The sequence below is a fragment of the Mustela erminea genome, chromosome 9 (assembly GCF_009829155.1).
Source record: "Mustela erminea isolate mMusErm1 chromosome 9, mMusErm1.Pri, whole genome shotgun sequence".
Lineage (NCBI taxonomy): Eukaryota > Metazoa > Chordata > Mammalia > Carnivora > Mustelidae > Mustela > Mustela erminea.
In genome coordinates, this window is record NC_045622.1 from 65,275,342 (window position 1) to 65,298,864 (window position 23,523).

The following is a 23,523-nucleotide window of genomic DNA, read 5'->3' on the forward strand; positions in this document are numbered from 1 at the left end:
TAGGGAAAGACTGGGGTGGAGTCAGTTCCTGGCCCGGTGGAGCTGGAAAGACTGGTTCCTGTGCCCTGCAGCACCCAGCAGCTGCCCCAGGTCTTTAGAAATGCAGACATTTCAATGCTCCTGCTTTTACCTTGAAATAATGGTCCTCCCATCTAGTTTGGTTGAGTACCGGAGAGGGACAACATTTGTTTTTCTTACTAGTTACGGGAGAGGGAAAGAAGGAATGGAGAGGATACCCAGAAAAGGTATGAGTGGAGCAGGAGCTGATCCCTCCCTCTGGGTTCCCAGAGTGGAGGTGGCTGTCACAGTGAGAAGTGAGCCCAGAGTTCCATGGAGGTTCTGGGCGTCTGACGGGGAAGAAGGAGAGAAGATTCCAGAGAGCTAAGTGGATGGGGGAGGGCTGTTGAGTCTGTGTTTGTGTTGAGTCTGCCAGGAATGGTTTACGAGACCAGTGCTCTAACCCCTGAGCTACGGAGCCCCGCTGCCAGGAATGGTTTAAACAGGCCGGGGGACATCACTGAATTTATATTTTAGACAAACATCATTCTGGCTGTTGTGTGGAGAAAGGCCTGGAACAGAAGCTGGCTGGCGATGGGTGGAAAGGGGCAAGAGCAGAGTCAGGGGCCCCACTCCAGCCCTGGAGAGAGATGCTGGGGGCTTCTTGCCGCGATAACAGCTCATGGTTGTTGAGTGTTTGGTGCCTGCTCCCGGGGTCCTCGCTACAACACGATCTCATTTCAGTCTCAGGACAACCTTATGTCACGTCCTTTTGTTGGTATTAGTGCTAAGCGGAATCCTCACGTGCTTGCTCTGTGTTAAGCACTGTTAAGCGCTCTCCATGGACTGTCTCATTTAATTCGCACGGCAGTCCTGTGAAGCTACCAGCACCCGTTCACACAGGAGGAAGAGACATGAAGCTAGGAGCTGGCCGAGCGGGCATTTGCAGGCGGGTGTCTGATCCCGAGCAGGGTATTGTCCATGTGCTACAGGGCCTCCCACGTAGGAAAAGTGAGGCACAGGCGGATGGCAGGCTAGGGCCTCTGGGCATGAGGTGGGCATCACTGTAGTATTGACAGGGCCTGGGCGAAGCTTGAAGGTGGGCTGGGGGAAGAGTCCAGGGTGCCTTTGGGGGTCACTACTACAAGTGGGGGAAGAGTAGGCTCATAGAGCAGGAGTTGGGGGTTGGACATATCTTGTGCTTGGGGACACTGCATCTGTGGGATACAGAGCTCGGGAGAAGGGCTGATGTTACCTCCATGCCAGGTCCTGGAGAGTCCAGATAGGGCATGGGGCTAGTGAGGGCAGGGCGGGGCTCCCCCGGCCTCCCTGGCCCCCAGCCCCATCCAGGCTGTGCTGGAGCTGTGGTGGCAGTCCTCTTATTGCCTTTGACACGTGTTTCAAGACAAAGAAGTCTGCCAAGGCCTCATAGGTTCCTTGTTCTCGAGGCCCCTACTGCCCATATAGGAATGGGAGGGACTGGCAGACCTGGCTGGAGCTCCCCAGTTTGGTCCAGCTGTGGAACAAGGTGGACAGTCTTCCAGAAGCCCCTTCAAAGTGCCGCTGTGGCTGAGAAGCTACATCTTTTGTGGGTTCACTATGGTCAGGGTCTGGGACCAGGTGACCAGGAAGCCAGTGACTAAAGGCAAAGTTTGGGTCCCAGCTGAGGAGCAGCTGCTGTGGAAGGACAGAGGGCTCAGAGGGCAGAGCGCCTCCCTCCCGGGGACCACAGCTCAGCTTTCCACGGGGCCCTCTTGGGTGGGACTTGTCTGTGAAGCATTTAGACTGGTTTCCTGTGGGCCCAAATGTGCATCACAGGGGTGTCCTCGACTTACAGTCCCAGAGTCTAGACCTGGAGCCCATTTAGGCTCAGAGCCTGGTTGTCTTGTGAGGGCAAGATCCCTGAGCATTTTGGGCCTGGTTTGTTCACAGGCAAGACCTCCCTCACAGGGTGGCTCTGACGGTTACGTTAGCTGTTGTGTGGTAAGTGCTTAGGGCCTGGCATATAGTAGGCTAATGGGAAACACTGGTCCCACTCCCCTCATAGCCATGCTGCTGATGACCGTTTCTGCTAGCTGCCCTGCAGTGCTTCTCCTTGGCACAGCAGAGAGGTGGGTGGTGGGTATGGCTTCCACTGGTCACTTGGTGCAGCCTGAGTTTTCCCTTGCCATCACCATGATCACACCAGGGCTTGGTACTCTCCAGGCTGGCCTCCTGGGTACATTCAGAAGCCACGGAGGGACAGACTGTGGGCTTGTGCCCACTCCCTGTCCTGGGATGACATGGCCTCAGGCTGCACAGTCCTCAGCTGAGGTATGAGCCTGGGATGCCAGGACTTCAAGGCCTCTGGCAGCTCATCGGCCTCAGCTTGAGACAGGACTGCTCTTCCCGCCCAGGTGACAGGGTTTGACAGCGTGGACGACGAGTCCAAGCACAGCGACCACATGTTCTCAGACAAGAGCCCCAGCCCGGACGTCTGGACCAGTGAGCAGAACCCGCCGTACAGCTACTACCTGTACTACATGTACGCCAACATCATGGTGCTCAACAACCTCCGCAGGTGGGTGGGCCCGGCCCGGTCCCGCACACGCCCGCATGCCCCTCACCTCACACCCATGATGCGCCCGGCACACGACACGGGACTGCGAACACGATCGTACACAGTGTGGCCAGGCTGTGCCTGTACACACGGGTGCATCCGTGTGCCCCCCAACTCCTGTGTGTACTTGTCTGTCTCTGGCCTCTGACACAGACACAGGACATGCCAACACACGCCTGCGTTCTTTCCACGATACCAGCGGTGTTCATGCACGATGTGTGTAACAAGTGTGTACCTTCTATGTGACAGGCGCTGTCCCAGGCACAGGACATGGAATAGGGAACAACACGGACTAAACCCATGCCCACATGGAGCTCCCGGCCAGTGGCCTCACCTGCACAGTCTCCCACCAGTGCGCGCGCGCGCACACACACACACACACACACACACACACACACACACACACACACACGGGGCTACTCTGGCAGGAGTCGGGAGCCCGGGGCAGCCCACACGGACCTGTTCATTACCCCTTGCAAGTCTAGCCTCCCTCCTGCCCCCTGCTGGGCCATGGGGCCTCGCTGGCTCAGGCTAACCCAGTGTAGTCTGTGAGTAGGAAGGTTCTGGATGGACCGGGATTGAAAAGAGATGGCCTTGTATGGGGGAGGGGCAGTCCAGACTGAGCTTCTGGAGGTAGGGGCTTGAGTTCTAGCTCTGCTGCTGACCTGTCCAGGGGTTCCTAATGCCTGACTCCACCCTCTGGGTTTAACCAGTTTTATGACCAAGAAGTGGGACTTGACGGTTTCTCATGGCCATTGCTGCTCTGAAGGTCTGTGAGAGCCTGGGCTCCAAGGCCTGGTGAAGAGCAGAAGGTGAGGAATGAACGGGGACAGAGCAGGGTCTCTTTCCACCATTCCGTCCCTTACCTGTTCCCCAGGGGCAGGGGGAGGGAGGTGGCATCCCCTGGTTCTGAAGATCCCTGGACCTGGCACTCTATATTTTGGAAGAGGTGGTTTCCAGAGTGCCTGTGACGGCTGTGTTGACTCTGCCATGGGCAAGTCTCTCCCCCTGGAGCAGGCCCTGAGCTAGGGGTGCAGGCCTCAGGCCTGTGGGTTCCTAGTAGGGGCCCCTAGTAGGTTGAAGCAGGGGGTCCTTGCTGACCAAGTGCCTCACTTCTGCAGGGAACGGGGCCTGAGCACTTTCCTGTTCCGGCCTCACTGTGGGGAGGCTGGCTCCATCACCCACCTGGTGTCTGCTTTCCTGACCGCTGACAACATTTCCCACGGGCTGCTCCTCAAGAAGGTAACCAGGCGACTCACAGAAGCGTACCCTGCAAGGCTGGTCCTGCTCTGGCCTCCCCCCGGGGAGGATTGGGATCACCTGGGTTCCTGTCTGCCCCTGAGAGGCTCTGGCCAGTGATGTTAAAAGGCTGGGGCTTTTTTCTGGGTTGGGCTGCCCATCGTCATCTTGGTTTCATATTTAATTATGAAAGGAATATAATCAAACACATTGCAATTTGGATTTTCCAAAAGATGGAGAAACGGGAAAAAAATCCTTATTGCTATTACTTCAAAAGAAATAGCCATTATTAGCTTTTTGGTATTTAGAATTCCCATCTTTTTTTACCAAAACATATTTCTTTCTTTTTTTTTTTTTAAGATTTTATTTATTTATTTGACAGAGAGATCACAAGTAGGCAGAGAGGGAGAAGCAGGCTCCCCGCTGGGCTTTGAGACCCATGCAGGGCTCGATCCCAGGACCGAGACTGTGACCTGAGCTGAAGGCAGAGGCTTAATCCACTGAGCCACCCCGGCGCCCTCCAAAAGCACATTTCTAACATGCTTGTTATTATGAGCACAGGTTTTTTGTTTGTTTCTGCTCTTTGAATAAGCATTTTTCTGTGCTGCAACATAGTACTTATGTTCATTCTAAAGGCGGTTAGAAGGATGGCCCACTGCTTGGACAGTTTATAATTGATTCAACTAGTCTCCAGTTGTTGAACAGAGTCCATCCAATTTTTCGCTTGTGTAAATAATGCAGCTACGAACTCTGCCCATTTGGTCTTCTCCATAGTTTGGATCACTTCCATAAGAAGGATGTTTGCTCAGACTCTTCTTGTGCCCTGATCCTGGGGAGGGGGGTATCCCAGTTCTGTGAGGGGCAGGTAGTACATCAGAAAACCACTCTAGCCTCGTCAGGCCTGCCCTTCCCATCTCTGAGGAGCTGGAGTGTTTACAGACTCAGCCTGTATGTCTGTGGTCAAAGCAGCAGAACCACCAAAGTTGGGATCTCTCAGGCGGACCCACTGGGGGAAGTCCTGGGGGAGGAGGAGCAGAGTGTGGGTGGGCTGGGGGCAGCCTGGGGCCTCTCAGCTGCCTTCCTGCCCTGAGCGGGATCTTGTTGGGAGCCAAGACGGGGCAGAGGGCAGCCCAGGAAGAGAGGGGCACGAGATGAACTTGCAGGGAGGGAGGGGTGGGTGGGGTCTGCGTGCCCCGCCTTTGGGGAACTCTGGGCTTGGTGAGGGAATTGCACAGACACTACCCAGACCCCAAGGCTCCTGCCCGCCCTTCCTTCCTCCCCTCTCTGGCACTCATCACTGAGTTTGGTGGTTCTTTTGCAGAGTCCGGTGTTGCAGTATCTCTACTACCTTGCTCAGATCCCCATTGCCATGTCTCCTCTTAGCAACAACAGTCTGTTTCTTGAATATTCCAAAAACCCTCTGAGGGAATTCCTGCACAAGGGACTGCATGTTTCTCTCTCCACCGACGACCCCATGCAGTTCCACTATACAAAGGTGAGGATGTCAGTCGCCCCAGCAGGCCCCAGTCCTGGCCTGTCCCCCACCCTGCAGGCCCTGGAGCGCAAACTCAGTTCTGCTTTTGGGGTGGGGCTTGGTGCCCAGTGAAGGCAAGAGGTAAGCTCCTGGTGAGCAAAAAGTGTTCCTTCCAGGAGCCTTGTCTTTGGAGTTCTTGGACCCTTGAAGGCACAGTTTAATTTTTTGCCCTCTCAATTTTCCCTTTCTTTAGCATTTACTATCTCTGTGATCTTGGTTAAGTTACTTGATCTCTATCTTATTCTTCATCTGTAGAACAGGGATGCAATTGTCTCTATGTCTATCTCTATTTGATTGTGAGGATTCATAAGATAATGAACCATAGTCTGTTTAATAGAGTGTCTGAATATAGCACATACTAAAAAAGCTAACATTTGGTTAACACTATTATTATTAGAATACTTGGGATTTGCAGGGCAAGGGAAGAGGAAGGGAGAGATGAGGCCATGCCTGGGGACCAGCCATTGACTAGTGAAAATAGAAGTGCCTCAGTCTTCTAACACAGGCTCTCCAAGCTTTGGGGCTCAGGACCCCTTTATACTCTTAGGACCTTAAAGATCTTCAGAAAGCTGTTGATTACATAAGTTATATCTAGTGATTTTTAAGTGTATTATAGAAACTAATGCAAAACTGAAAAATACCAACTCATTTAAAAATAGCTTTAATAACTCTATTACATGGTAACATAAATAGCAATTTTTACGAAAATTAGTCACATTTTCCCAAAACAAACAAACAAAAAAATGGCATTGGGAATGGCATTGTTTCACATTTTTGCAACCCTCATTAATGTCTGGTTTAATAGAAGACAGCAGGATTCTCGTCTTTGCATCTGCATTCAATCTGTTGTGATGCCTTGTTTTTATCAAAGCATATGATGAAAATCTTGCCTCACAAAGATAATGGTTGGAAGAGGGATGTCCTTTCAAAAGGCCTCGGGGACCCTGGATCTCACTTTGAGAACCGCTGCTCTCGGTTACAGAGGCAGTGGGGTGTCCAAGAGCTTGTGACCAATGGCAGACATCTCAAATCCTAGGGGATAAAGTGAAAGCACAACTCAAACCTAAATCCCCTTGGATTACTGTTTCACCGCCTGATCATTTCTCATTCTCTGCTTGTCATACTTTATTCAGATTAACTTTGATTTTTGGACAATCTTCAGAAAGTGATGTGAAAAAGCAAAGCTACAGAGCACGTACTTAACGTGTGCGTGACCAGGGAGACTGTCGCAGGAGAGCAGAGGCAGGCATCCCCAGGCCTGCCCCAGGGCTTCAAGGATGTGCCGGTCAACAAATCCACGTGGAGGCATTCTCTAAGACATCTCTCTTGGGAAACCTGCGAAATCTGCCAAAAATGCTCTTAGGAGTTCATCATTAAAGGGGGCAGTGGGGTGGAAACGTTTGGTTATCCAGGTGCCAGACTTTAAAGAAAAAGTAGAGCTGCAATGTCTGTCTGATGTTTCTAGCTTTGGAGATGTGTGAAGGATTGAAAGGGGATATCCTGTCTAATACATTTCCTTTCGGGGGGGATCTAGGAAGCCCTTATGGAAGAATATGCGATTGCTGCTCAAGTGTGGAAGCTGAGCACGTGTGACCTGTGTGAAATCGCCAGGAACAGCGTGCTGCAGAGCGGACTGTCGCATCAGGTATGGGCAGTGACAGTGCTGTCCTCCATCCCTCCTGTCCAACACACATTTGGTGGGTGCCCGCGGCAGGCCTGGCACTTTCTAGGCGCTGAGATTCCGTGAAGACAACAAGCAGTGTGTCTGTCACACTGAAACTCATGTCCTAGATAAACCTGGGGAGACTTCTGAATTTTCAGGGCAGCTCTTTGACCCGTTCAGACCTCTCCTCAAACATGACCTCCTCTGAGAGGCCGTCCCCGGCCACCGTTCTATAGTAGCCCCATACTTGCCATTAGTCTCTATCCCTTTGATCTGGTTTCCTTCAACATTTATTACTACTGACATTGTAATATGTAGTTACGTGTTTTGTCTTTCCTTCCAGAAGGTGAGTTCCATTATAGTAGTTCCATTGGACTGTTTTGTTCAGCATTATATCCCTAGGACCTAGAATAGGCACATAGTGCACACAGAAGACACTCGGTCTTTCTTGGATAGTGAATAGTAGTACCTAGTGAATAAAAAGTTGTAGGGATGGAACCTGGACATCAGTATTTTTACAGCTCCTGAGGGGATATGATAAGGAGCCAGGTTTGAGAACATGGTGTCTTTGGCTCCCGGGGCCCTTCCCTGCGTGACATCACTGGTACAGGAAGAAGCTGCTTTGGTGCCACTCTTATCGGATGCTGATGCAGAGAAGAGCTAACGGTTCAAGATTCAATTGTGCAGACCTGCTTCTTAAGACCGGGCCTCCCCAGAAACACCTGTTTGGCCCCATCGGCTCTCAGGAGGGACTGAGTCTTCATGCCTTCATCTTGCCTTCTTAATTGCCAGCAGCATTGGGGGGAGGGTCTTATTTTTGTCTCCTGATCAAGGAAGGCACAGTCAGAAATGAAGGGAATGAATGTGGGTGTCAGGGTGACATCCTTGAGGACACAGAGGCCGGGAGAATTTTTAAGAACCCCATGGGGAACCATGTCCTGGCGGAGGATTGGCTTCAGGGGTTCTGGTTTCATTTGGCGTGGCCAATGTCAAAGCTGCCATGTGGTTATAGAAATCAAACCTAAGGTTTATGGTTTCATTTGTACTTTTCTGGTTCCACAGGAGAAGCAAAAGTTTCTGGGACAAAATTATTATAAAGAAGGACCTGAAGGAAATGATATTCGAAAGACGAATGTTGCTCAGATCCGGATGGCGTTCCGATATGAGACCCTATGCAATGAGCTCAGCTTCCTGTCTGATGCCATGAAATCAGAAGAGATCACGGCTCTGACCCAATAGGTCCAGCAGTGGACATGCATCTTAACTTTTTGGTTTAATTTCAAGTCTGCTGCGATTAACGGTGGTCAACATTTTACCAAACTAGGACCGCCCTCCACGGAGAGGAGGCCTCTAAAGAACTTTCAAACTAGTGATTTTGGTTGCACCGTTCACTTTAAGATCTAACATGCCCACTTCTGTTAGTATTTCTGAGTAATAGATGGTGACTCCTCCTTGGGGATATGGGAGCTGGACACTTGTCTGTACTCATTCCAAATTTTCCAAATATTTCTCTTGAAACCGCTAGTGCTTGCACTGCTGGGGCCAGGATCTTCCAAGGTCCAGTGCCTACTGACATGAGGTCTGTGTGGTTTTCTGCCAAAATCCTCTATAGACCCTGCAGGCTGGTTGGTAGTTGTTCATTTCAGCCTCTGGCTGGCTGGCTGCCTTAAACAAAACCAATTTCAAAGCTCCCTTTCATAAAGGAACTACTTTGAAAGAATGAAAATAGAAAACTTCCTTCTTGACAATTTGCATTTTTTATGAATTTCGTACACTGTTTTCTTTAGCCCTCCACCCTCCTTTCTATTTAGGAAGCCAAATGTGCACACCGAACCAATCGCTCCTATTCTGTGTCTTGGTTTTCTTATCTGAAAAGTGAGGGTTTGGACTAGATGAGTCGTTTTCAAATGTTGTTATGTGAATCCCCTCCAGGGCTGGGGGAGGTTCTGGGTGCTGCCTTCTTCAAAGCAACTCTGCTGTCATCACTGTTACACTGGGCCTTCTACATATTTTCATTTGAACTCAGGACTATGAAAGACATAGGATTAGATGATCTCGGTTCCAATATTCTGATGGTAGCCCAATTACTATTTTACTTAAGAAGAGTGAGGGCCAGGGAAGTGAAATCTGTTTGAGGTCACACAGATAAGTAATAGGAGCAGAACTAGTTTCCCCACTCCTTATCCAGTCCTTTCCCCACTATTCCATTAGATCTCACAGATGTTAGAGTTGTTTTAATCACTATTACCTCTGCATTTTTTTTTTTTTTTAAGGTAAAATGTCTCCCTTCTCTAACATACAGACTTCTTCAGAAGACATAGGTGGTCCCAGGGGCCAGGTAGAAAGCACTTCTTTTTTTTTTTTTTTAAATTTAAAATCAATTGATTAACATATAGTGTATTATTAATTTCAGAGATAGAATTTAGTGATTCATCAGAAAGCATTTTTTAAGACCAATCTGAATTTAAGCTTTACCAATGTACTCTTCATCTGTGTTACTAGTGCCTAGTACATAGTAGGTGCTCAATAAATGTACATTGAATGAATTTCTCTTTTGGCAACTTTTTAAGGACATGTGCTCCAAGTATTCAACAAGCTGCTCAAAGACCTTTCTGTCTATTTCTGTGGGCAAATGCAAATTATGAGAAGCCCTTCTGAATTATTATAGACTTAGAAGAATTCTATTTTTGCTTGTGAAGATGCTTCTTTGACTTTAGATTGTCTTGTCCTGTGACTTTATAATGCTCATCCCTTCCACTGGTTAACTTAGCATACAGAACAGTAAATGTAGTCTTTTTATTAGGCAGACATGTGTGCTCTTCCAGCTAATGATGAAACTGACTGAAAACCTAGCATTTATCTTACACATTATTTTTGAAAAACCCCCATTTGTATACATTTGTCCTAACATAGCAATTATTGTACAGTTTTTAATTGTCATTTTATCTGTACCAAGTATTTATTTTTAATTATTAAATAAAGTCTGTTAGGACTGTGGCTCAATAATTTAAAGCTATTTCAAGTTAATAAGTACTATTTAAAGCAAAACAAAACAAATGAATAAACAAACAAAAAGCAGAATCAGACCATTAAATACAGAGAACAAACAGATGCTTGCCAGAGGGAAGGGGTGGGAGGGTGGGTCACACAGGAAAGGAGTGTGGGAGGTACAGGTTTCCAGTTACGGAGTAAGTCACAGGAATAAAAGGCACAGCATAAGGAATATGGTCAGTGATACTGTAATAACATTGTATGGTGACAGATGGTGGCTGGCTGTACTTGTGACAAAGCATAATGTACAGAGAAACTGAATCACTACCTTGTACACCTGAACTAATGTAACATTGTGTGTCAACTATATTGAGTAAAACATTAGAAAAAAGGGACATCATGAAAAGTTACCAGTAACTACTAATTTATCTTTCACTAAGACTCAGACATGGATGACTTTCACAGTAAATACAAATTTTAAACTGAAGTTCACTAGACCCATAAGGTAAACCTTTACCATCTTTCTCCTCAAACGTCAGCCCTCTTACAGTTCCTGAGCAAAGCCACATGTGTTCCTTTCCCTTGGATATTACTTTAGTCTATTCAGCTAACACTTGTTCGATTTTACCTGTCCTACAAACTTTTCAGATACCTTTTTCAATAGCACTTTGCATTTTTATCACATCTTTATACCTAATTGGCGTTTTTTTTGGGGGGGGGGGTAAATCCCTACTTTCTTTTGTGTTCACAGTTGGAATCAAAGGCAAGTGTACACTAGCTCACGTTTCTAGAAGAACAAATTTTGAGGCATGTATCCCTTACTCTAACAGGCTCAGGTTGATATATGTGTTCCTTCAGACTGCACTGTTTGAAATGATTGAGGATACTGCTCTTTGCCACATGAAAACAAATCACAGCTCCTGGGTTGGTATGTATCGAGGCCTGTCCTGGCCTTTACTTCCTCTTATCCTGGATTAAAACAGAGTTGCAAGCACATCCTTCTGGCTTCCTCTTTATTTGTTTCTGAGCGCTGCACTGGTGAAACAATATTCATCTTTTTTGGGGTTTTAGACACGACTCAAAGTGGAATGTTGGTAATATACCTAAGCACTCGATGCCTGACTGTGACTGTTCCAAAGGACAAGTGTAACTAACTGCAATGAAAGGAACACTAATCAAAAAAACAAAGTTTCTTGGAAATTTTAAAATCCTCAACCTTTAAATAAGCATTTTATCAGAAAGATCAAGGATGCCAGACAGTAAGGCTATACAGAGCTGCAAGATTATCAATATATTTCTGAGGAGGCTTTTATGTCTCTTGATACCAAAATGTGTACTTCTTCAAGATGATGTACATCAGCAAATTCAATTATAAACTACCATTCCTTCTTATAAAAGGCTTTCCTCTTCTCAGTACTAAGATTCTACCTTGCTTCTCTAATGATATTCTTTATAATCATTTTGAAAGTGATTTTACAAGGTAAACATTAAAACTAATTTACGGTGGAGTATTTTATCTATAATTTTCTCTGTCCTACAAATGAAAGTCTGTTGCCAACTATTTATATTACATTGTCATTATGTTGCCCATCATAATGTGGGTGATCAGCTGACTTCCCTCATCTCCAACTAGTTTTTTAATTCCTGGGTAGACAAAGTAAGCCTGTCTTACTTTCTCTCATGAAGAAAAAAAACAGTTAAAAATGCAAATTTTTCAGACTGCCTTTTAATGAATCCAACTTTCCAATGTTAAAAATCATGGAACCAAAAGATATTTTCAAGCCGCCTTATAACCCAGATATATATTAGGTGTAAGGAAATTGAATCCAATTTGAAATGAATTTTAAAACATAGCACACAAACATTACAACTCCCCTGACCACAATACAAAACGGTCCTCTAAGAAATATAAACATTTAGTATATAAGAATGTGAAACTATGTAAGAAAAAAGTTTCTCCAGTAAGCTAAAATTTACTTGCTAAAGACTATTTATTGCACAATATATCAGTTTGTTCTAAGAAGAAAGCAGATACTATTATTCTCAACTTCTAAATTCAGTACCTAGTCAAACTAAATTTTCTCAAACTAAAGTTCTATAGCATTACAGTATGAGTAAACTTCTTGTTACTGAGTTAGGATAGGGAAGACTTCATAACTTACAAAACAAATTCCTTACAGTTCATGAAAACATTTCACAGATCCTACAAGGCACACATCATATTTCCTATCTTAGTGCATTTAAGTACTTCATATTTGGAAAAGACAAAGCTGTACAGAATACAAAAAGTGTACATTTCATCCATTAAACAAATTTACAACTTTTATGATTAGTTATAATAGTAGAACCTACCTAACATTCACATCTAAAGAATTATCACCCAGTTTAATGGAGTGAGCAAAAAACTGTGCTCATTTATTTAATAAGACTAATAAAAACACTTTCTATTTCACAGTAGATCAGTTAGTATCCTGGAACTCATATTGGAAAGTAAAAAGGTTTGGGCAACATCAAGTCACTGGGCTTACTTAGTGCTAAATAATTCCTCGAAAGGTGAAGGATTCTGGGGGATAAGATCATTGGCTACACCTGGAAAGATCCAAAACCACGTACAGCAACTTCGTTCATTTTCAGAAACATTCTTTACTTAGGCAATCTGAGTTAGACTCAGCAAGTCTAATCCAAAAGGACAGTTTAGAATCTTAGAGCTGGAAAAAGATCTCAGACAACATCTACCCTAAGGTTTTCAAAATATGTCCCATGGAATACTAAGACTTCATTGAGGAGAGTCAAAGTTCTGCAAATCTGACTTGAATTTAATTAAAACAATTAAAAAAATATTTTAAAAAACAACTCCTATCATATGACTACATAACTCACTAAATTTGAATATCCTGGATATTGCCAATACATTCATAAATGTTTTTATCGGTTGACTTTATAATATTTATTATGGTATATAAAGTTTACATAAGGAAATTTTTATCAATAAAATATGACTTTCATATAGAGGGGTGGTGTGTGTGTGTGTGTGTGTGTGTGTGTGTGTTGGGGGTATAGCATGTGTGTGTAGGGCTTCTGAGTAAGATTTTATCTGAAAAAAAAAAAAGGCTGTACTTCTGAAATAAAATAAGAAGATACTACAGATGAAATCTTAGTTTCTAAAGGAACCTACAAACCAGCAGGAGGGACTTTTTTTAAGGTCACACAAATTATCAAGTGCATTGCCAGGTTGGTATGCTAGAGCCCCTGGTACGCTGCCTGTATATACATCCATAGTGAGTGTTCAGCTATTTGATACTGAGCTGTCCCCATCATAAATGTCAACCAATTATCAATATTTTTTGGGTAAAATCAAGCTACCTTTGGTCAGACATTCTGACATTAAATAAATGAATTATTTAATCTGCATGCCTATTAAACCCCTAGTATCCAAAAATTCTGCCATCAATAAGCAGCAACTTAAATTGCATACTTTGGTATTTTGGAAAATAGTATCACAACTTAACCAATAATAAGTCAGAAAAGTTACATGGAATTTAACACACCTTTTAAAGGAGACATCAGGTTCTAGTTTCATTATATGCTAAAATGTTAATGCTTAACATAAAACAAAGATTTTACCTTATAAGCAGAATTTAGTAAAAAAAAATGAAGTGTCACTGAAAATCATAATCCATTATGACTGTACTCTCTCTGAGTATTTCAAAGTACCATGAAACAGCAGAAAGCCAATTTATCTCCTCATTTTCTCCATGTTTATGGTACATATGTTTAAAAGCCTACACCCTATTTTCTCTCTTAATAATATTAGAAATTTGAAGACTTGGAGACCTCAGAAAGATGCCTTCAAGTTAAGAAAATAAAAGCACCATGAACCAATATTGAATGATTTATCATAATTTGGAAATACAAAATTCAGGATCTGAACTGAAGAAAAATTTCCTTCTGAAACTCCAAGGTGCATGAGCATTATCAAAAGCTACTTAGAACAGTTTCCCCGCTGTGGGAAAGCATTTCCAGAATAGCCAAGAAGATTCCCCGCAGAAATCCATTTACAAGGCAAAACCACGCCTCACCCAAATTATACAGCATGAAAAACAAACAAACAAAAAATATTTGAGTAACAAACATGTAGTTCCAAACACACTGCTAAAGTTATGAAACAACTGTGGATCATTTCAAGTAAAAATTATTAAAGGAGCAATAATTAACCACAAGGGGGCACACACACTCCTTAGATTCCAGCAGAAAGACTAATTTAAGTAGTAACCTGCACTTTGATGTAGTCTACATTTTCAGTCACTTCAAATTTTCTCTCAGTTGGCTACAACTTTTTGACATTCAAGGTTTATTTTAAACCTAACTAAATAGATTCCAGAATACTCCTGCCCTGAAAAATAGTGTTTCAGAAGTCTCTGGAAATGTTGCTGTTACCTCAGCAAAGAATTCAAGAGCTATTAGTTCTAATATATATTAGAACAGATAAATAATAGAAAAATATGGTCTAAAACAGTAGCAAATTTTAGTTTACTATAAATGGAAGACATGGAAAGTTTATCAAAAGAAATGGAACAAATCGTCAGAATAGCGAAAATAAGAGGGAAGGGAAAATTGATTTCTCTGTGTCTGTACCACAATATCCCTGCATTCTTCTCCCATGACCGAAACGTTTGTAGCTCATAATAGCAAAAGAAGACCTTCACCCCAAGGTCATGGCCTATGGGGCTGGCCTGCCTCATCGGCCATGTTAAGAATATAGTTAGCCATATCGTCTTCAGTGGGCGCATCTGATACCACCCAAGATTCATTTGCTCCAGTCATCTGCAGGCGACAAATAGGGCAATTCCTGTGTCGATCACTCCTATCAGAGAAGTCAAATAAAGAACAGTTTGTTTTCTTTTTCTTCTTTTTAAAAAAACCGGTGTGTTTGAAAAGTAATACACGTACAATGTACATGGTTTAAAAAAAAGTGGTTTTAAAAAAAGTGAACAGCAATAAAAGTATACAGTGAAAAATAAATCTCTTCTTTCCACCCTGATCTTTAATTCCTATCCCCAGGGGCAACTACTGTTAGTAGTTTCTTACATACTCTTCTAGGAAAAGACTAAGCATATATATATATATATATATTACTGCTTTTTTTTTTTTTTAAACTTGTCAATATCTCTTATAGGCCATTATGTAGCAGTACATGTTAAAGCTATCTGTTCTTTTTAAACATAACACTGTACGGACAAGCCACAATTCATTTAATTAGTCTCCTGCAGAGGACATTTCAGTTTTCCCCTATCTTTTGCAGCTACAAATAAGGGAATGGAAGCATTCAAGGTTTAAAATAGAAGATGAATCTTAAATGCAGAATAATTATGCCAATAGGGAAAGAACTTATACATGATCACTTGAATGAGATTATGTTTTCTGAAGGGATTTTTTTTTTGTCTTGACAAATATTATTTTGGAAATTTCAAAAATACCACATTTGAGCCAGAAACATGTCATGCAGGGAAAATGTTTTTCTCCTCATTTCACAGTGAAATCTGAGACCAAAGTAATTAAATTATATCAATTGCTTTGGCTTTTGTACAAAAATTTAGAAATCTGTTCCAAAAACTAAATGTGAAAGCTAGAACTGGCATATATTATTCAGATTCATTTCTGGTTCCTCAGAGATATTTTATTAAGATAATTACATGTTCTTCTCTATGCATAAAAGTCACAATTTTGATGGTTAACTTCTGCTTCTGGCCAAAAGGGACCAAATTTATCTTCCCACTTAATTAAAACACTGGAAATAAACATGAAACAAGACTTTCAACACTGGACATCATCAACAACACAGGACAGACATCCCTGAGGATGAGAAGCAAGAAGGTGAGCCCCAATCACTAGCTTATTGCCTTGAGAGTTTTTAGGCTGTGGAGCAAGCAGGAGAAGCCCAGATGAAGCCTGGCAGACTCTCTGAGTTGAAGAGACACAGCTGAGACTCTCAGGAGGCCAAGGCAGCTAGAGTCCATAGGAGAGAGTACTGAAGTACTTAAGTGCAGAAAGCTGCACAAAGGGAGAATTCTGGAATCTACTAAAGTTCCCCCTAGAGTACATTTGCATGTAAGGAAACTACTTGAGGCTCAAGAATCATCCAAAAGGACTCGAAGGAAGAGTACTCAAAACTCACATAGGGTTTGGGATATTGCCTTCTCTCACCAGACAGACTGGAAAGCTTCCTAACTCCTGGAGCATTGAGCAGAGTGACTCTGAAGGGTCCTGCCTCGTTAGTGGGGCATAAGTAGCTCTCAACTAAACACTATTCAGGTCCTGCCTAATGAATCACAAAAGCAAGACCCAAAAGGATCAAACTGTTTCCAAGTTACTATATTCCAGAACAAAGCTCAAGGATATTTATAGGAATACAAAAATACCTAGTACCCAAAAAGGTAAAAATCACAATGTTTGGCACTCCGTCAAGAACTACCAGGCATTGGGTGGGGGCAGTGGGGAAGAACTACCGGGCATAAAAAGAAACAGAAAAATACAACCCCAAATAAAGAGGAAAAAAATCAATCAAAACCAATCCAGAGCAGACACAGATGTTAGAACAAGCAGGCGAGAAAATTAATGGTTATCATAACTGTATTCTCTGTATTAAAAACACTGGAGGAAAGACCCAACATATGAAGTAGAGATATGGAAGATATTTTAAAAGCTCAAATCAAACTTCTTGACATGAAAACTATGTCTGAAGTAAAAAATATACTGAATGGAACTAATGACAAGTTAGACACTGCAGAAAAAAAGACTGGTGAGTTGGAAAAGACACCAATTGTAACTATTCAAAATGAAATACAGAGAAAATGACTTCAAAAAGGAAAATAGCAAGAGTGAGCTGTGGGACAACTAGAAATGGTCTAATATATGTGTGTAACTGGAGTCCAAGAAGAAGGGAGAGGACAGAAAAAAATATTTAAGAAAATAATGGCTGTAAATTTTTCAAAATTGGTATTACAGTAAACCCACCAATCCAAGGAGCTCAATGAACCCTATGCACAAGGAACACGAAGAAAACTACTGAAAGGCATATCATAATTAAACTGCTCAAATCAATGATAAAGAAAAACCCTTTAAAAGCAGCCACAGGAAAAAGGGCAATATTAACAGGGGTGCCAGGATGGCTCAGTCAGTTAAGCCTCCAACTCTTAGTTTCAGCTCAGGTCATGATCTCAGGGTCCTGGGACTGAGCCCTACGTTGGGCTCTGTGCTCAGCAGGGAGCCTGCTTGTCTCTCTCCCTTCCCCTCTGCCCCCCCATGATTTCTCTCTCCCAAATAAATAAAATCTTAAAAAAAAAAAAAAAGAAAGAAAAGATTACCTACAGAGGAAAAAAGATTAGTGTGATAGCATATTTCTCATGGGAAACAAGGCAAGAAAAATGAGGGTGGAGCAACATCATTAAAGTACTGAAAGAAAAACATTATCAGTCTAGAATTCTATATCCAGAAAAAATTATCTTTGAAAAAGGATGTTCAGACATTCAAGAAAGTCCTATGAACTCTACAGAAAAGCTATCAGAACTAGTAAATGGACTTAGTAAAAGTTCGTAGAATACAAGATTGATACACAAAAGTCTAATGTATTTCTATACACTAGCAACAAATGATCAGGAATTGAAATAAAAAATATATTTAAAATAGTATAAAATTCAAAATAATTAAGGATAAATCTGTCAAAGATATGCAATACTGAAAACTACAAAAACTGATGAGAGAAATGCAAGAAGACCTAAATAAATGAAGATGTATACTGTTTGCGGACTGAAAGACCCAATATTGTTAAGAAGTCAATACTTTCCAAATTGATTTATTTATTTAATGCAAAACCTTTACAGGTTTTTTTGGTGGATACTGAGATTGATTCTAAAACTCATTCTGAATGCAAAAGAATCAGAATAAAATGACAAAGAAGAACAAACTAAAGAAGAACTCACAGTCCCTGATTTTAAGACTTAGATCCAGAAAGCTACATTAATCAAGGTAGTGTGGTACTTGTATGAAATAAACAGATCAATGGAACAGAACAGAGTCCAGAAATAGACCCATGTGTATTTCAACAACTGACTTCCAATAAAGGTGAAGGGGCAATTTAGGGAAGAAAAGAAAGTCTTTCCAACAAAACGTGCTAGAGCAACTGGATAGCCATAGGCAAAAAAAAGAAATTTAATTGGTACCTCAAGCTATATACAAAAAAGTAACTCAAAATGGATCATAGACCTAAATGTAAAACCTAAAACTATCAAACTTCCCAAGAACAGAAGAAAATCCTTATGACCCGGGTTAGACAGATTTCTTAGATAAATCACTGTGCATAAATCACAAACTGATAAACTGGACATCATCAAAATTACTCTTTCAGAGACATTCTTAAGAGAATGAAAAGACAAACCACAAAGTGGGAGAATATATTTGCCGGTCAGATATCTGATAAAGGACATGTATTCACAATACAGAAAGAACTCTAAAACTTAATATGAAAACAATCCAGTAAAGAAATGGGTAAAAGATGTGAATGGACACTTCACCAAAGAAGACATACAGATTTGGCATATACGATGATGCTCAACATCATCCGTCTGTAGGGAAAAATAGACTATAACTATCATGAGACAACACTACACATCTATTAGAATGGCTAAAATTAAAAGGACTGACCATACTTACCAGAGAGGTATGGGTGGGGAATGGTGAAATGGTGAAGGGGATTAAGAGCACACTTATGTTGATAAGTACTGAGTAGTATATGAAACTGTTGAATTGCTATATTGCACATCTGAAACTAACACTGTTGTTAACTATACTGGAATTAAAATTAAATAAAAATAAAGAAAAAAAAAAGATTGACCCTATTAAGTATAAGCAAAGCTGTAGAACAATTAGAACCCTCAGACATTGCTGGTGGGAATGCAAAATGGTACAACCACTTTGGAAAACAGTTGGCAGTTTCTTAAAAAGTTAAACATATACCCACCACATGATCTAGACATTCTACTTCTAAGTATTTAACAACAACAACAAAAAACAAAAACAAAAACCCCAAAATAAATGTCCATGAAAAGACTTGCCTACAAATGTATATAGCAGCTTCATTTGTAATAGCCCAAAATTGGAAACAACCCAATGTCCTTAACAGGTGACTAGATAAATAAACTGTGGTATATCATACAATGAATATTACTCAGCAACAAAAAAAGGGAGCTTCTGCGGGGAACCTGGGTGGCTTAGTCATTGAGCATCCAACTTTTGATTTTGGCTCAGGTTGTGATCTCAGGGTCATAAGATTGGGATTCTCGCATTTTCCCTCTCCCTCTGCTCCTCCTCCCACTCATGCTCTTTATCTCTCTCCAAAAATAAATAAATAAAATCCTAAAAGTAGGGGAAACTACTGGTAACATACTACAACATGGATAATTCTCAAAATAATTACACTGAACGAAAAAAAAGAGCACATGCTGTATGATTTAATTTATAAAAATTCTAGAAAATCCAAATTATTTTTGTAGTGACTGAAAGCAGATTAATCCTTATCTGGGGACTGGAAGGAAGGGCTGGGAAGGAGACTTTACAGTGAGGCACAGAGTCACTTTTGGGGTGATGAATTTGTTCATTTATAATTGTGATTTTTTTTTATGGGTGTGTACATGTGTCAAAACATATCAAATTGTAATTTAAACGTATGTAGTTTATGGTATGTCAATTATAAAGTCATCTAAATGCTTCATTCTTATTTTATAAAATAATGAACTTGACTAGCTGATCTCTAAATTTCCCTCCCGGTCCAATAATCAGTATTCAATGATTCATATTATTCCTTTTAATCAAAGATAGAGGAAAAATACAGAAATGAGGAGAAAAACGAAGAAAGAGGGAAACTCGTGATTCTAGACTCAAGTCAGGCACAAATCTTAGACCAATAGTAAACTGCCAAAGCTAAGACACATTGCCACATTTTATAAACTTTAAATATAAAAGTATTTTTAAACAGAGAAGGAAGCATGTCATACAATTCAAAGTACTAAAGAACAAAATCTTATACTTAAATACAATATTTTTGTATTTTTTGGAGTTTATTCATATACACTTTCTCGTTTGACCTTTGCCTATCCCATGACAGCAGCAGATAACTTACCATTTATCAATGCATTTCTGACAAAAGCTGTGAGCACAGGGCAGGATGAGGTCAGCTCGACCATCCATGCAGATACAACACTCCTCCTCATCAGTCAGCTGCTTCACCCTGCAATGTGAAAGCATAAATCTTCTCTGTTGTCATTATGCTTTAACTTTGTCTCCATTGCCTTAGAAAGCATTATCAAAAACCAATGTAACCCTCAATATAAAGCAAAACATGACTCATGCAAAATCAGACTAAATTTTAGGGTTAACAAATATGTTTAGGGAAGAAGTACTAAGAGGGACAAATTTCATAAAGAAAGGCTGGGTCATAAATACTGTGAAGATCAAAAAGAATATACAAAGAAAAACTGGAAATACTCAAGTCTTTCTGAAAATAATAGTCCATCTTAATCATATCACATTTATATAAATGAACTGAACTGACAGAAGACTTATTTGCCATGCAGAATACAAAGCTCTCTAAAATATGGACCTTGCCCTTGGACATTACCATGCTGATGCTGATAATGGGCATATACATGAAAGAATAACTTAGTCTGAATAATTGGGGCTATAGGAAATACAAAAGATAGGAGGTTTGCTTCCTATCTTTCTCTGTCCTTAAGGAGCTCTTTCATCTTAGGAAGAGATATTGAACCTTCTACTCCAGCCCCAGTGTTCGGCACCCCCAAGTCAGCAAAATGCCTTTGCATGTGGTATTTCCTTTTCCTGGAATACCCCTGTGAGTCTGGTAAACTCTAACCCTAGTAACTCAGCTCAGAATATCTTCTCTCCGCTCTCAAAACCAATATTTACCTAAATTAAAGGACTTTAAAATATTGCATTAAAAAATATATTGCATTTTAATTGGCTGCTAATTGATTGGTCCAGCTACAAATTCAAAGTTCTTTGAATACAGACAGTTTGTTTTAGGTTCTCAATAAATGTTTCTTTTTTTTTTTTTTTCTTTGACAGACAGAGATCACAAGCAGGCAGAGAGGCAGGCAGAGAGAGAGAGAGGAGGAAGCAGGCTCTCCGCGGAGCAGACAGCCCGATGCGGGGCTCGATCCCAGGACCCTGGGATCATGACCTGAGCCGAAGGCAGAGGCTTTAACCCACTGAGCCACCCAGGCGCCCCTCTCAATAAATGTTTCTTAAAGTGATTTTAATCTGCTTTTATCCTTCATGTTGTTCTACAGTTTTTAGGTTTTCTTTATCAAGCATGTATCACTTTCATAATTATGCAAAAATGAAATGTTTCAAAGTATAGTCACTAGACTATAAATTTCTTAAAGGCAGAAGGTATCTCTGACATGTTTTGATTCCCCGCTGTGCTTGTACTACTATATACAGGACACTGAAATACCACTGTAGTTGGTGGGAATGCAAGCTGGTATAGTCACTCTGGAAAACAGTATGGAGGTTCCTCAAGATGTTAAGAATGGAGCTACTCTACGACCCAGCAATTGTACTACTAGGTATTTACCCCAAAGATACAGAGGTGGTTTAAAGAAGGGGCACAGGCACCCCAATGTTCATACAGCAATGTCCACAATAGACAAACTGTGGAAGGAGCCAAGATGCCCTTCAACAGATGAATGGATAAAGAAGAGGTAGTCCATATACACAATGAAATATTATTCAGCCATCAGAAAGGATGAATACCCACCATTTGCATCAACATCGATGGACCTGGATGGGATTATGTCGAAGTGAAGTGAAGTGAAGTAAGTCAAGCAGAGAAAGACAATTATACGTGGAATATAACCAATAGCACAGAGGACCACAGGGTAAGGGAGGGAAATCCAAAGCGGGGGGGTGGTATCAGAGAGGGAGATGAACTATGAGACACTATCGACCCTGAGAAACAATCTGAGAGTTTCAGAGGACAGGAGGGTTGGGGGAGGGGATAACAGGGTGATGGGTATTGAGGAGGGCATGTGCTATGATGAGCACTGGGTATTATACTTAACTGATGAATCACTAACACTACATCAAAAGCTAATGATGTACTATACAGTGGCTAACTGAACACACACACACACACACACACATATAAGAATTACCACTTTAAAATTTGTCAATTTGAACATAAGAAAGAATATAAGCAAATGTCAAATATGCAAGTAGTAAGTGCTAACTAAGAAGGAACAAAAGAGTATTAATGAGCATTTCAAATCTGTTGGAAAGATGAGGTTGAAAAGTGACATACCTTTGACAGAGGACATTGTGGGTGAATAAACAAAGTTGTTGAGGTAGGAAAAAAAATACTTCTGGAGTATATATGTAACAATCTGATCCCTGAATGTCAAAATATGTTTAAACTTATTCTGATTGGCAAACTAGAATCAGAGTTTGATCAAAAGAAAAGTGAACCGCCACTGAAATAGTATTTAGGAAGACTAATTGGGAATGCAGTATGGGACATTCTAGAGGGAGGAAAATCATTCAGATCCTTACTTCAGCAATTCACTTGGGAGATAGCGACCAGTAAAGGGACATTACAAAAGACAAATCGTCAGGATGTGGGTAATAGGTTAAACCTCCAGGCAAAAGAAGGAAGCCCCTGAATCAAAGTGGGGAAACTGAATGAAATGTAGATGGACACGCACCTCATTTTCTAGATATATTCAGTTCAATGTTTCCGTATCTCTTAGATGCTACATTCTGGACCAGACCCAGATAAACTGGGGTCTCTGCTTTTGAGCAGCTTACAATTTGTCTAAGGATGTGTCAGTAGCAGAGACTTAACTGAATCCAAAAAGAGGGACAGAGTTCTGAAGGTTAGAAGGCTGTGAAGAAGAGCACTGCTCTGGACAGAAGTAAAAGAAAGCACAGGAAACACAGAAGCAGCCAGCAGAACCTGTACAATGTTCACTTAATTTCTTGCTACCTTCCTAGCAGTACACTAACTAGAAGAAGGAAGGAGAAAGGGTCTTGCTCTAGTTGTCCTTGTTACACCGCTTGTAGAATGGAATATTGAGTTCTATGCCCTCTACCCTGAAAGATATATTGACAGATAAAGGATTTTCCAGGAAAGCTTCTGGGATAGGAAAGAGACCCAGAGAACAAAGGCCAAAGGAAGTGGGGGTGCTCATCCTGCAGAACAGAGGACCAGTGAGAATCTGATTAATGTTTTCAAATATTTGAAGGGCTGAAGAGAGAACAGATTTGTTTGGTGGGATCCAGAGGGCACTGCTACTGAAATAAGAATACAGTAGTAAATTTAAAATAATGAAAAAAATAATAACAGTGAACTCTTACATATTATTACATGCCAGGCCCTGTTGTAAGCATTTTACATATCTTGACTCACTTAGTTCTCTCAAGAATCCTATG

At 41.6% G+C, this 23,523-nt stretch overlaps 2 protein-coding genes across 10 annotated transcripts in view; one reads left to right on the forward strand and one right to left on the reverse strand.

Annotated features, from left to right (window-relative positions):
• The window catches only part of AMPD3 (adenosine monophosphate deaminase 3), a 46,167-nt gene extending 36,129 nt beyond the window's left edge, over positions 1 to 10,038 (forward strand). For 6 of the 7 annotated variants that reach the window (XM_032359487.1, XM_032359486.1, XM_032359490.1 and 3 more), the window contains 6 exons: positions 1,930 to 1,980; positions 2,394 to 2,557; positions 3,718 to 3,838; positions 5,157 to 5,330; positions 6,904 to 7,014; positions 8,095 to 10,038. In XM_032359487.1, the coding sequence (XP_032215378.1) occupies positions 1,930 to 1,980; positions 2,394 to 2,557; positions 3,718 to 3,838; positions 5,157 to 5,330; positions 6,904 to 7,014; positions 8,095 to 8,271 (798 nt within the window). In that variant the 3' untranslated portion in view covers positions 8,272 to 10,038. The remainder of the gene's footprint in view (positions 1 to 1,929; positions 1,981 to 2,393; positions 2,558 to 3,717; positions 3,839 to 5,156; positions 5,331 to 6,903; positions 7,015 to 8,094) is intronic. The other variant, XM_032359485.1, reaches the window with a different exon arrangement.
• Positions 10,039 to 11,733: 1,695 nt separating this feature from the next.
• RNF141 (ring finger protein 141) overlaps positions 11,734 to 23,523 on the reverse strand; it is a 36,502-nt gene continuing 24,712 nt past the window's right edge. For all 3 annotated transcript variants that reach the window (XM_032359494.1, XM_032359495.1, XM_032359496.1), the window contains exons 5-6: positions 20,198 to 20,305; positions 11,734 to 14,887 (exon numbers count right to left, since the gene is read on the reverse strand). In XM_032359494.1, coding sequence (XP_032215385.1) covers positions 14,737 to 14,887; positions 20,198 to 20,305 — 259 coding nt within the window. In that variant the 3' untranslated portion in view covers positions 11,734 to 14,736. The remainder of the gene's footprint in view (positions 14,888 to 20,197; positions 20,306 to 23,523) is intronic.